The sequence below is a fragment of the Colletotrichum destructivum genome, chromosome 4, assembly GCF_034447905.1.
Source record: "Colletotrichum destructivum chromosome 4, complete sequence".
Classification (NCBI taxonomy): Eukaryota; Fungi; Ascomycota; class Sordariomycetes; order Glomerellales; family Glomerellaceae; genus Colletotrichum; species Colletotrichum destructivum.
The window spans coordinates 4474763-4488213 of record NC_085899.1 but is presented as its reverse complement, the minus strand read 5'-3'; the positions used below and the strand labels follow the sequence as shown (position 1 = coordinate 4488213).

General features: G+C 55.7%; 5 protein-coding genes across 5 annotated transcripts; 3 read left to right on the top strand and 2 right to left on the bottom strand.

Moving 5' to 3' along the window:
- Positions 1 to 803: 803 nt before the first annotated feature.
- On the top strand, positions 804 to 2918 carry CDEST_07309 (Putative FAD-dependent glycerol-3-phosphate dehydrogenase, FAD dependent oxidoreductase; the record flags this gene model as incomplete). Its single annotated transcript, XM_062923468.1, has 2 exons — positions 804 to 2025; positions 2095 to 2918. 2 exons carry the CDS (start codon positions 804 to 806, stop codon positions 2916 to 2918), a joined length of 2046 nt encoding a protein of 681 aa, XP_062779519.1.
- A 551-nt stretch (positions 2919 to 3469) lies between these two features.
- Positions 3470 to 5603, bottom strand: CDEST_07308 (uncharacterized protein). The gene has a single exon (XM_062923467.1). It carries the CDS (start codon positions 5182 to 5184, stop codon positions 3646 to 3648), a length of 1539 nt encoding a protein of 512 aa, XP_062779518.1. The 5' UTR covers positions 5185 to 5603; the 3' UTR covers positions 3470 to 3645.
- A 1143-nt stretch (positions 5604 to 6746) lies between these two features.
- CDEST_07307 (uncharacterized protein) lies at positions 6747 to 7086 on the bottom strand (the record flags this gene model as incomplete). The annotated part of the gene is made up of 2 exons (XM_062923466.1): positions 6747 to 6926; positions 7006 to 7086. 2 exons carry the CDS (start codon positions 7084 to 7086, stop codon positions 6747 to 6749), a joined length of 261 nt encoding a protein of 86 aa, XP_062779517.1.
- A 467-nt stretch (positions 7087 to 7553) lies between these two features.
- CDEST_07306 (Putative aminotransferase, class I/classII, pyridoxal phosphate-dependent transferase, major) lies at positions 7554 to 9708 on the top strand. Its single transcript, XM_062923465.1, has 6 exons — positions 7554 to 7916; positions 8035 to 8294; positions 8366 to 8438; positions 8505 to 8674; positions 8739 to 9056; positions 9139 to 9708. The coding sequence occupies exons 1-6, from the start codon at positions 7771 to 7773 to the stop codon at positions 9531 to 9533; spliced, it is 1362 nt and encodes a 453-aa protein (XP_062779516.1). The 5' UTR covers positions 7554 to 7770; the 3' UTR covers positions 9534 to 9708.
- A 396-nt stretch (positions 9709 to 10104) lies between these two features.
- CDEST_07305 (Putative Flavoprotein-like superfamily) lies at positions 10105 to 10896 on the top strand (the record flags this gene model as incomplete). The annotated part of the gene is made up of 1 exon (XM_062923464.1): positions 10105 to 10896. One exon carries the CDS (start codon positions 10105 to 10107, stop codon positions 10894 to 10896), a length of 792 nt encoding a protein of 263 aa, XP_062779515.1.
- Between the last annotated feature and the right edge of the window lie 2555 nt (positions 10897 to 13451).

The following is a 13451-nucleotide window of genomic DNA, read 5'->3' as shown; positions in this document are numbered from 1 at the left end:
ATGCGAGCCATGAGCCATGTCCGTCGCTACCGGCCAAACCTCGAGCTTTCTTCTGGTCTGCAAGTCACCGGTGGCTGTCGTCTTGTCTTGCCTTGCCTCTCATCTCCACGACAAGGTATCTCCGTACCGCCCCCGTCCCCCTTCCCGATCTACTTTTAGCCTCTTCTCTGCTTTGGCTTGTTTACTGTCCCTCCTTTCTCCCCATAGAACCTCCCTCCCTCTCTCTCTACCTCCCCTACCTTACCCTACCCTGTCATAGGTACTCTCTACAAACGCGAGTTTACTGTTCCCGCCCTGCCCTGTCCAACGGAAGATTTTGCTCTCGACGAACGGCGCCATTCCTGCCTGAGCTCGGGGTGTCATTCCACGAATCGAAGCGCCCAGCTTGCGGTTGAGGCGGCCCAGCCCGAAGGAGCTCTTTCTTGCTTTACTTTACTTTTTTCTTCTTTTTTTTTTTTTCTCGTCGCCAACGGCCGGCCTCTGACATCTACCGATCTACGTCCTCACTTCCTCCGGACCCTCTTAAGCATCAAGCTTCCGCTTCCTCTACCTTTTTTCCCTTTTATTCCCTCTTCTCCCTCCCCTTCCTTCTCCCCCTTCATCTACTTTCCAACAGGATCATCATCACCTGTGACCCCTTCACCAATACTACAGCTACTACCATCACCGCAGACGTCCCACTCCACGCTGGGGATTCGTCTACCTGCTGCTTGCCTTCCAACACAACACTCTCTCGTCCTTTTCGGCCTCGGTCCAAATCTACCCCGAGTGAAAAGAGAAGAGAAGAGCGACCCATCCACAGCATGGCGTCCCGCTTCTCGAGCCTGAGAAGGCCCGTCGCCATCGCGGCCGTCGCCGCCACTGGTGGTGTCGTTGCCTACTCGACCTTTCTCAGCGGCCGCGGAGCTCACAGCTTCGACAAGCCGCTCGTTGAGCTGAAGCGCGACAGCCAGGGCAAGATCGTTCCGCCCTCGTTCCCCGCCACAAAGGATCGCGCCTCTCAGCTGGCCGACCTTCGCGCCCACAACTCAGATGACCACGAGTACGACCTGCTCGTCATTGGTGGTGGTGCTACCGGCACCGGTATTGCTCTCGATGCCGTGACCCGTGGCCTCAAGGTCGCTCTCGTCGAGCGCGATGACTTCTCCGCCGGAACCTCGTCCAAGAGCACCAAGCTCGTCCACGGCGGCGTCCGCTACCTCGAAAAGGCCGTCTGGAACCTCGACTACTCCCAGCTTGAGCTCGTCATGGAGGCTCTGCACGAGCGCAAGACCTTCCTCAACGTTGCCCCGCACCTGTCCTCGTCTCTGCCTATCCTCCTGCCCATCCAGAAGTGGTGGCAGACCCCCTACTTCTGGGCCGGCACCAAGGCCTACGATCTCCTCGCCGGTTCCCAGGGCCTTGAGAGCTCCTACTACGTTTCCACCAACAAGGCCCTCGAGGCTTTCCCCATGCTCCGCCGCGACAACATGGTTGGTGCTCTCGTCTACTACGACGGCCAGCACAACGACTCCCGCATGAACGTATCCCTCGCCCTGACTGCTGCCTTCTACGGCGCAACCGTGCTCAACCACGTCGAGGTCACCTCTCTGGAAAAGAACCCCAACGGCAAAATCACTGGCGCCAAGGTCCGCGATGTCATGACCCCCGGCAGCGACTCTTTCACCGTCCGCGCAAAGGGTGTCATCAACGCTACCGGCCCCTTCGCTGACGCCGTCGAGCGTATGGACAACCCCGACCGCAAGCCTATTGTTGCCCCTGCCTCCGGCGCCCACATCATGCTGCCTGGCGATATCTGCCCCAACGGAATCGGTCTTCTCGATGCTGCCACCTCGGACGGTCGTGTCATTTTCGTGCTGCCTTGGCAAGGATACACGCTCGCGGGAACCACGGACAACGCTGCCCCCGTCGAGCGCGAGCCCATTGCCCGCGAAGATGACATCAAGTTCATCCTCAAGGAGGTCAACAAGCTCATCACCCCCGAATCTGCCCTGTCTCGCTCTGATGTTCTCGCCGCCTGGTCTGGTAAGTTTTAGGAGTCTTCTTCCCACGCTCCGTTTTGAATGCACAGATAAATCTAACAGCTCTTTCCAGGAATCCGCCCCTTGGTCAAGGACCCCAACGCCAAGAACACCGAGTCCCTCGTCCGCTCCCATCTCGTCACCGTCTCCGACTCCGGCCTTCTTACATGCGCTGGCGGCAAGTGGACTACCTACCGCCAGATGGCCGAGGATGCTGTCGACGAGGCCATCAAGACCTTCAAGCTCGAGCCCAAGCCCGTCACCCTTCCGGATATCTCTGGTGCTGGCCTCCCCGCCTTCACCACCACTGGCAAGTGTATCACCACCAACGTGCCCCTCGTCGGCGCCCACGGCTTCTCCAAGCACCTGCCCGCCCACCTCAGCTCGCAGTTCTCCCTCGATGCCGACGTTGCCAACCACCTGGCTCACAACTACGGTGACCGCGCCTGGTCGGTTGCTGCTTTCTCTTCCGAGCGCATCCTGCCCAACTTCCCCTTCGTTGTCGGCGAGATCCGTCACGGTGTCCGCGCCGAGGCTGCCTTGACCGCCACCGACCTGATCTCCCGCCGCACCCGTCTCGCCTTCTTGGATGCCGAATCCGCCCTCCGCGCCCTGCCCCGCGTCATTGACGTCATGGCCGAGGAACTCGGCTGGAACGAGGCTCGCAAGGACAAGGAGTGGACCGAGACGGTCCACTTTCTCCAGTCTATGGGTCTGTCCGCTGACAAGCTCAACGTCACGCGCAAGGAGGTTCTCAGCAGCGGCGGCGCCAAGTCTGGGTACGCCCCCAAGTCCCAGATCGCCGCCACCGCCAGCGGCTTCAAGACGGCCGGCCTGGTGGGCGATATTCAGGCCCCCGGTGCTCTGGCATCAACAAGAAACATCACCGAGGCATGAGTTCGCATCGGGTCGCGTTACGTGCTCTTTTCTATTTTCTTTTATCTATAATGATACGTCCGCGAGAGAGTGGGAGCATTTTGGCCCAGAGAGAGGGAAAAGCAAAGCAGTTGGATACTGTAGTGAGCCAATCGCTCCGTGTGTTATTCTGGATTGACAGGCGGAGGGCAATACCTAGATAGAACGGGTATGGCGTATTGGGGGTATTCCTTTTTTTTTGAGGCCATGTGTACGAAATCTTTTCATCTGTTCTACCTATTTCTCTTTTCTTTTTTTCTTTTCCCTCTTCCGATATGCATCCGCATGGCATTAGCGCTGGAAGATCCGAACTCCGAAAGAGGAGAGATGTGTGGACATCCTTCCCGCCCCCCGCATAGATGGCATCGACCACTGAATACCAAGAATACCACAAGCATGCCTCTTTTCATTTCGTGAATTCTAATGCGTCTCTACGCTAACACACTGAAGGAGTGCTTTACCTACCTACTTACTCGTCATTACAATATCTTGACATGTTCTATACATGGTTACTTGCACTGGTCCTCTATGACGTCGATAGACAGATACTGACTCGTGCGCGTGGTGTCATGGGAAAAACAAAAGAGACAAAAAACAGGATTCTAACTCATGCACTTGGTGGCAAACGGCCGTCAAGATCATGTGCACCGGGTATCACGACTCATACGTCTCTCTCTCATCCCCCTCCATCCTTTTGTTTGGCCGTCCTTCAGCCGTCCTTCTTCTTGGCGGGCATGACGCGCCACTGGTCCTCGATCTTCAGGCCGTAGCCCTCGGCGATGTCGCACCCGCCGCGGCCCCACTTGAGCTCGAAGATCTTGCGGCCCGCGCCGACGAGCACCTCAAAGGCCTCGGCGAAGCCCTCCGGGTCGTAGTAGTAGGGCTCGCCCGCGCCGCCGTGCTGGCTCTTCTGCCACGAGTTGCGGTTGTGGTCACTGTCGCGGTACTTGTAGTTGGTCATGTCGAAGCCGACGTCGACGACCGCGCGGAAGTAGTCTGCGTCGGCGGGCGTGGCTGTGACGTTTGTCGGCCGCTTCGCTTCATCCCGCCCTTCGTTGTCGGACCTTCTATCGGGCGCGGGAGGGGGAGGAGGGTTCGGGTCGACAAATCTGGGTTTCGTGCCCGGGACCCTGTAGAGCACGGCCAGGTCTTCGAGGTGGGTCGAAACGTCGTTGATCAGCCCGGCCCGTCGGTGCTTCATGGACCAGCCGTCCATGGTCAGCCGGGCGTTCATGTCGCAGTCGGTCGCGTAGTAGGGGATCAAGGAGTCCCAGCCCCCGATGGCGTCCATGGCGTCGCGGTTCACGAGCGTCAGGTGGTCGTACTGGTACCAGCGGAAGCCCCAGCGCTCGCCCCTCGCCAGCGTCGTGTTTAGATCGCGCAGGCAGTTCTCGTATATGGTGCGGTAGCCCGGCTGCCCCGCGGCGGCGGGTCGGGCGCCCTCATCGCGGTCGGCGTCGTCGTAGTACTCCCAGGCGCGGTCGCCGGGGCGGTGACGGTCGTCAGGCCCGTCCTCAAAGGAGAAGACGAGGACGTCCTGGTGGGAGTAGAAGTAGTAGGGCCAGCCGTTGGCATGGGCCTCGTGGAGAAAGGTGTTCTGCATCTGCGAGAAGGAGAGCAGGGCCGGGGCCTGCAGGACGTTGACGCCGAGGCGGCGTAGGGTGGTGTGGTTGAGGTAAAAGGGGTTCTGCAGCGTGAGGTTGCCGCGGGCGTTGGCAAACTGCACGCCCGTGTTCTCTAGGACGTAGATGCCCGAGGCGGGCCAGCCGGCGGTGATGTAGCTGACGACGCACTGGAGCAGGATGGGCCACTGCCGCGAGAAGCCGATGAACAGCGGCGGCGGGCGGTCGAGGCCGTAGGTTTTGTGGAGGTCGGGCCGGGGCACATTGTGTGCGGGGATCGGGGGCGGCGGGGAATCGGTGTTGGCGAGGAGCGGAAAGGGGTCGATGACGGGCGGCGGGGTGTATTTCGGCGCGGGTTTGTAAACGGGCGTCTGTTCGGAAAGGGGTTTGGGGTTCGGCTTGGGTTTCGGATTCGGATCCGCCTTTATCGGAGAGTCTGGCGACGACGACGACGACGACGACGACGACAACGACGGGTGCTCGCCATCCGCGGTCTTTGCGTGGTAAGGGAGGCTGAAGAGCGAGTCGGTATTGGCGATGCTCTCGTGGAAGCGAACGAGGACGGCAGCGAGGGCGATGAGGGCGACGATGGGAATCACGACCCGCAGGCGCAAGTTGAGGGCCATAGTCTGCGCGTGTCTATCTGCGTCTCTTGCGTATCTGGAGGAAAGTCGATGTCTGTGAGGCTCTTGCGGAAAGGCTTGAATCAGCGCATCGCGGTGCGAATTAGGCGCGGTCGAGCTTGGCGAGACTGCACCAGCTGTTCGAAGGAGGCGACATTGACATTGACGATGACAATGACGGTGACATGGACGCTGTCGAAAGGAGGGAGAAAAAGTGAGGAATGTTTCGGGGTCACTCAGGTTGTTGTATTTGTGTGTATGCGGCTAACGGGTGCTGGGCTGGGGTGGCTGCCCTGGCGCTGCCGTGTAGCCGCTCGCATTTCCACGTTTCTTGCATTCCAACGGCAAAAAGTGGCCATCGATATCATGCAGCCTCCTTGCTCGTTTTGGTTCGGGTGTCGTGTGGATGGGGACAGACAAGGGATTTTTTTTTTTTTGAGGGATACAGGGGACGGAGTCGAAGGAAGGAGCTAGATCCAAGCTCATGACGCTAGTCTCGGAATGGCTTAATGCAAACGGGAAGGTTGATTTGTGCGTCGCCCAGCTTGTGAGGATCCACAATCCTATGTTAAGCAATGCAAAGACCAATCAGCGTCTGCACTGTTTTACGGTTGTCCTGTGAAAACATCATCTCTTGGACACTTTCTCCGGCCTTGAAGTACGCATGATTTACAACCCGGTGAAATACGGATGTTCAACCCTGGAGAAAACCACAATTACAGCAACCTGACTGGCGCCACTGGCTTCTTTGGAAAGCTCATATGTGCTGCACCACTGACTAGCAATGACTTATATGGAGGAGGCGGTGATACTGTCACATCTCATACTCGGTCCTAACAACACCACTGTTGTAGAGAGTGCGACGACAGAACATGGAAGATGCCGTGTGTCCAAGAACGGTGATAGCTGTGACACGATCTGCTTGTAGTCTGACATCAACATCGCACTGGTGAAGATGGCGGTGCCGGTTACTGGCAGATTGTATGTCCTACATTGACGAGCATCGCCGTCTCGACAGAAGACACTGTTTGCAATGTGACTATACACCGATGTTCTTCACTTTTCTCACATCCGCACTCTTGGTATATTCTTGCGTTTTCGCTTCTGCGTATGGTGACAAGTACGCTGACTGCTCGTGATACTAGCAGTTCTCATCTGGCCAAAGCCAGAAATTCAGAGCCCCGTGAAACTTGTCGGCCGTTCCTCCCGCTTCTTAGTACATGAAATTCGGATCTTCCTACCCAAAGTGTGTTGACCGTAAGCGATTATCTAGTCCTACATGAAGCCAAAGTCTACTTCGATCGGCCAATTGCTCGTTAGTGACGAACTTGACCCAACGAATTAATAGGTGCGAATGTCTCTCGGAAATGGCGCGGGGGTCCTCGGGCAAGGCTAGAATGACATCAATATTCTGCTGGTCGAGCATCAGGTAGAGATGGAAACGGAAGCTGGGTACATCGCTCTTACCGTTTGAGTTTCAGCGCTGGCTGACCCGGCAGTTGAACTTTCTGCCCACTTCCCCGACGATAGTTAGCAAGCCTCTCTACGTCCTTCATCATCTCGTCCTAATACCGAATCCAGAGTTCCTGGTTGGGTAGAGGGTCTCGGGGATTTCTGTTCTGGAGCAACTCGAGGAAAATGTTATCATCAACCGAGGGTTCGGCGTAGACTGCGAGCCACTTAATAGTCTTCGCAAATGCCTCGTTAGTGATCGGATAATAAACAGCGTGGAAGATGATGAAGTCCTAGCAGTATGGGTAGTTGTGATTGCCATCATGGTCGGCAGTTACCATGATAGCAGTTGAATGACAAGTGATTTCTCACGGCGCGTTGAGATTCAGGAGCGCAAATGGCGCGAGACTTTGGCTTAGAGACTGCCATATCGATTGGCCGGAAGGCAGCCATCATTTCTATTCTATGCATTGATCTACTATTTTTGGCGAGCGGTCCAGCGTCAAGTCCTTCTCGGTGCCTCCCACATGGACCCCCGGCTAACAAAACGAGAAGTTAAGGCTGGTTTGTGTGCCTGCTAGAACGCGTTGAGGCTACGAAATGAGCTTTTACATATTGCTGCCAGAGTTGAAAGGCTTAACAAAGGGATACCTTTCGTCGTTTCAGGGGCTAGAGATTAGGATAACCTAGATGAAGGACAGTACTCTGGCCAGAAGGCAAGAAGTAAAGAGATGAAGAAGAAAGTGATGGTGAAAGCGAAGTTGGAGAGATTGGGGTAGGATAAGATTGGGGGGTTTGGTGGGTTGACTCCAACTCCATCGGATAAACTCAGGGTCGGCTCTCCAAGGTTACGTAATACGAAAAAGGTGACCTGCTTTACCCCGCCACAAAGCGCATTGGGCCGGCTCACCCCGCTACAGAGCGAAGTTCCCCCCCCCGAACATCGGGACGGCCGATTACGCCATTCTAGCTCTCCAGACGGGAATGGGTCTCGACGCGCCGACAAGCAATCAGCGTCTGCCAATTTTCGGAGCATCGTCTGGTCTGCTTGAGTCCTGAGAGAGGGTTGGTCAACTCGATCCTCCGTGCCGCTCCGATTTGGATTTCTCATCACTTGGGGTCCTCTCTCCTACGTCCATGAACTCCTTCGTCCTCCCTCTCTTCCGGTCGCGCATCACGACCAGCAGCAGCACCGCCAGAAGAGCTTTCCACTCCTCCACCATGTCCCTCAGCAGCAAGATCAAGCCCGCGGCCCGAGTTGCCGGCCGGCGACAGGATGTCTGGTGTGTACTCCCGAGCTCCGGTCCTTATTTGTGAGGGCCGGGAGCAGACACAGCACTGTCATTGTGACTGATGCACAGCGCGACATTTGAAGAGACGTTTGCTAACTGTCGTGACTAGGTCCATCATCAACGAGGCTGCCGCCGCCTCGCCTAAGCAGCCCATCGTGAACATGGGCCAGGGTTTCTTTGGCTACAACCCACCCGACTTCATTCTCAACGCCGCCAAGCAGGCGCTGGACCGTGTCGAGTGCAACCAGTACAGCCCTACCAAGGGCCGCCCGAGGTTGAGGAAGGCCATTGCAGACGCCTACTCGCCGCACTGGGGCCGCAAGCTGGACCCGGAGACTGAGGTCACCATTACCACTGGCGCAAACGAGGGTAAGATCCGGTTCACGAGCCAGAGAGGGGAGAGGCCACGACGTGAAGACGCCGGGCTAACAGCGCACCAGGCATGCTCAGCGCCTTCATGGCTTTCATCGAGCCCGGCGACGAGGTCATTGTCTTTGAGCCCTTTTTCGACCAGTAAGCCAGCCCGAGTCTGGAGCGCCCTTCGTGATGGGAGCCAAAGCCATGCTGACTCCTGATTAGGTACATCAGCAACATCGAGATGCCCGGCGGCAAGATCACCTACGTTCCCCTGCATCCTCCCACGGATGGTGCCACGACGACGTCGTCCGCCGCTAACTGGACCATCGACTTTGAGGAGCTCGAGCGTGCCATCACGCCCAAGACCAAGATGATCGTCCTCAACACACCGCGTTCGTTCTTGTCCCCCGTTCCATTGTTGCTTGCTTTACATCCTGCTGACTCTCACCGGCCCAGACAACCCCGTCGGCAAGGTTTTCTCAAAGGAAGAGCTCCAGAAGATCGGCGACCTGTGCGTCAAGAACGAGATCATCATTCTGTCCGACGAGGTCTACGACCGCCTGTACTACGTCCCCTTCACGAGGATCGCCACCCTGTCCCCCGAGATTGAGCGCCTGACCATCACCGTCGGCTCCGCGGGCAAGAACTTTTACGCCACGGGGTGGCGTGTCGGCTGGCTCATGGGCCCCGCCGAGCTCATCCAGCACGTCTCGGCCGCCCACACGCGCATCTGCTACTCTTCCGTGTCGCCTCTGCAAGAGGCATGCGCTGTCGGTACGTGATCGCCAAACTCACACGTCCCCCTTCAACTCATCCAAACAAGGATGAGAGAAACGAAACTAACAAACGTCAAAAGGGTTCGAGCAAGCCGAGAAGGAGGGCTTCTGGGACGAGACGATCAAGGACATGAAGGGCAAGATGGACCGGTTCAACGAGGTCTGGGGAGAGCTCGTCATGCCCTACTCGGAGCCCGAGGGCGGCTACTTCGTCCTCGTCAATATGGCCAAGGTCAAGCTGCCCGAGGACTACCCCTTCCCGCCCCACGTCGCCAGCCGCCCGCGCGACTTCAAGCTCGCTTGGTTCCTCATCCAAGAGGTCGGCGTCGCCGCCATTCCGCCCACCGAGTTTTACACCGACCCCAACGCCCACATCGCCGAGGACTACATCCGCTTCGCCGTCTGCAAGGAGGACGAGGTGCTCGAGACCGCCAAGGAGCGTCTCCGCGGGCTGAAGAAGTACATCCAGGAATGAACATAGAGATGCTCTGACACCTTTGAATAGTGTGTATGAGGCGAGCTTAGATCAAGAGAGCTGGCGACATGTATCAAGCAATGGCCTGAATCATCTTGATTCAAAATTAAAATAAAAAAAGAGTGAATAGACAAAACCAGGAGCTACAGACATACTGAACTCGCGCTTCTTTGACAACACCGACCCGTCTGTATCAGTCCCCGTCCCCCTTTGTGTTAGTTTCCAACTCATCGAGTCAAGCAACACACGGCCACGCCCTAGGTAGAGACAGTCGTGTCGACCCCATCCACACAACCTTCAGGCAATCCATGCAATCTTTCGGTATCGGTCCATCCCCCGTCGGACATCGCACCGCTTACGAATTCGCCCAGAGGTCGATCGTCTTATAAATCAACTCAAGACACCATGCACGACCCCACTTACGTACATTTCCCTCCTCTTTCATCTCTTTGCATAAAAGGTTTAGTGTCGACCTGGCCCAGCAACTCACTTCATGCTCAGAAAGTCTTTAGAAACCCTGACTCCCCCCCCCACGGCAGGTTTTTATTCCCAAAAGTATAGACCCTTCACCATGAAAGTCTTTGTTGTCTTCGCACATCCCGAGCCTCGCTCACTCACCGGCAGCCTGCTCCGCGTCACGGTCGACGAACTCGAGGCCCAGGGCCACGAGGTTCGGGTCTCAGACCTGTACGCAATGAAGTGGAAGCCCCAGCTCGACCGCGACGACTTCCCCCAGCATCCCGCCGAGGAGCCTCTCAGTCTTACCACAGCATCAGCGGCCGCTGCGGCATCTGATTCGCACACAGAAGACGTCAAGCGCGAACAGGAGAAGCTCCTGTGGGCTGACGCCATCATTCTCCAGTTCCCGCTGTGGTGGTACTCTATGCCGGCTATATTGAAGGGCTGGGTAGACCGGGTCTTCACGTCGGGCTTTGGATACGGCCTGGGCGAATACAACGAAAAGCGCTGGGGCGATCGATACGGAGAAGGGAGGTTGGAGGGAAAGCGCGCGATGCTCATCGTCACCGTTGGAGCCCCGAGCCAGCAATATTCTGCCCGTGGCATCGCTGGTCCCATTGAGGACATTCTCTTCCCGATAACTCACGGGATCCTCTTCTACACCGGCGTCGACGTTCTCCCGTCATTCGTCTACTGGATGGCCTACCGATCGAACGATGAGGCTTTCCAGGCGGCGGCAGACGAGCTTCGTCAGAGGCTGCGCGACCTGCCCGTCACTGAACCCATTCCCTACCGACACCAGAACGCCGGGGACTATGAGATCCCGTCGCTGCTTTTGAAGCCGGGGCTGGAGAATAGTTCAGATTCGGGGTTCTCTCTGCACAGGCGCACGGTCAATGGGTGATGGGGGATGACTCTGGCAAATGGTGGTCTTTTCTTTATTGATAGGGAGGTCAACCGTGGGGGTTAGATTCAGTTACATGTGACTCCGTTGTCCAGCTTCACCCATAACCGACGACGGGGTCATGCGAGAAGCTCAATAGATCATAGAGCGGAGTGTCATTCCACCTCTTTCCACCAACATGCGATGAGCGCATCGACTCATGACTGTTTTCACAAGCTCTGTCCGTCTTCCACTCAATCCCAGGAGACGGTTTGGCTGAAACGTGTTGGGTCCTGAGTCTACTGTCTATATCAACCAAAAGGACCAGCAGACATTGTTGTCGCCCTTCCAGTCGGGCGATGATCCGCCCAGACTCCGGGGCGGGCCGGTGGTTCCAAAAAAGAAATCCATATCAACCCAATCCCCCCCACTCCCGCCGGCGCTATTCCTTTCTCATTGGATAGACAAGTCAAACTTTCCATGATGTTATTCGTCGATTTACAGGTCCAATGTCGTCGCTTTCGCTCTCGGCATCGTGGTCGGGGCCCGCGCATGGACGTCGAAGCCCCAGTCCTCTCGCGTTTAGGCACTATTACCAATCTTCCGCCTTACAAATGATCTGTATGTTGCAATCCTTATCCGTCCCAACGGACGAATTTCCTGGACGAGTTTCCCGGACGGAGCGCCTACGTTTAGTCGAGCCCTGTTGAGGTTGTATGAAGCCGGATGTCTGCCTAAGAACTGTCGACTTCAGAACCTTACACCCCTTCTTATCCAATTCATAAGCTTTGTAAAACCTGGCGAACACAGAACGAGACTGCGCGAACAGGTAAAGGCAAACAACTTTTGATAATCAAACTGCTGAACGTCTCTTACAATGCCTATGCCTCAGCACTCATCATGTCGGTTGACGACCTCGAAGATAGAACGATCCTTGCATCTGTCACGAAAACCCTTGACGCCCCAGTCAACGATATTTGACCCTTCTCGTTGGCTATCCGGTTGAAAAAATTTGGATCACCGGGCTGCACCGATACTCATGTCACCGTGGTCTCGTTCGGCCCAGAACGGTGAGGCTGCACAGAAGTAACAACACCTCTTGCTGGACTGAAGCTAGGCGATGACAGCTACTTTAAAGCAGAGATCAGTGCAACACCATCTAGGTCGTGACGCCAGGATAACCTCACCTACGTGTTCCCAGCAACACCCCCCCCCCCCGTTCTTTAGTTCAATGAGCCTACGCATAGCCGAATGCACTGGTTGGGTAGCAGCGTTGGACGAATGTACGGAACCTGCAATGGCAGCATCGCCATGCCGGTGTTAGCACAGACGCCAACCTGACAGCCAACTTGATGCCCACTCATGTTGCTGGTGACCATATTAAAGATCTTGATAAGCAATTTTTGCACGGTACAGATATGTAAGGTGTCAGTTGCTGCCACGCAATTAACGGCGTCGTTTTTGCGACAATTGTGAGCCCTTTGCCTCTACAAGCTATTGTGCATATAAAACTAGACCAATCCATGCAACCTTTCAGGTATCAAGACATCGCATCAACTAACGAATCCTCCTAGAGGTTGATCTTCTTATCAATCAACTCAGAATACTATGCACAACCCTACTTACGTACATTTCTCTCCTCCTTCATCTCTTGGAAAAAAAAGGTCAGCGTCAACCCAGCCCAGGGGCTCACTTCATCCTTAGAAAATCATTGGTTGTGTATAACTATGTATCTATTTACTGCTGCTGCTGTAACCTAGGGAGTTTCGATTTGGCTTGTAGGACATTATATTGTTGTCAAATTTGTTCGTAGGCAACGTTTCAGCCTCAGAGCTGAGTAGTACACTTTGGAAGCCCTTACTGCTCATAATGTGTTGACATGAACGCCTCTGTCAGCACCTCGTGTTGGGCTGCTACGGTAAGGCGGGGGATCAGCGGAGTGTACTGATGAGTATGATTAACGAACGGAAAACTCTGGAAATAAGCCGACTATCTACGCAGTGAGTGGAAGACCCCGTATCCTGGCATATCCTTGGCAGACTTAACCATGCTTGTGTAAGACCATGTTCTCTCATGAGCATACTGTGATAATCATTGTAACGAGTGTACTGAAATGAGCCTGACACCTTTCACCAAGATATAGGTATGTCTTTTGAAGAGGAATCTAAGTAGCCTGAATGAATTTGACTCGGTGGATGTGGTTGGCTGCACCTTGCTATATCGTAGTCGCAATATTGTGCATCACCTGGCTTATCAACCACAGCCACTGCTAACAGCCCTCGCTCTCATACAGTAAGCAGCCTAGCACCCCTGATAAACGACGAAAGAGCGAGCGGTGTTGACGTTGTTGCAGGACTCGGACCTTCCAGACTCAATCCCCTGGTGATGAATCTTGGAACCCGAGCAGCCTTCGCCGCTGTAAAAGTCCACGGTCGGGTAGGGATTCCCGTTGTACTGCCGCCAGAGATAGCCGCTCTTAATGCCACTAGGGACGCTGTAGCATTCACCGCAGCCGAAGTTGTTGACGCTGATTATGGCGTTGTTCGTGGGGCAGTTGTCGGCGGAATAGGCTACGA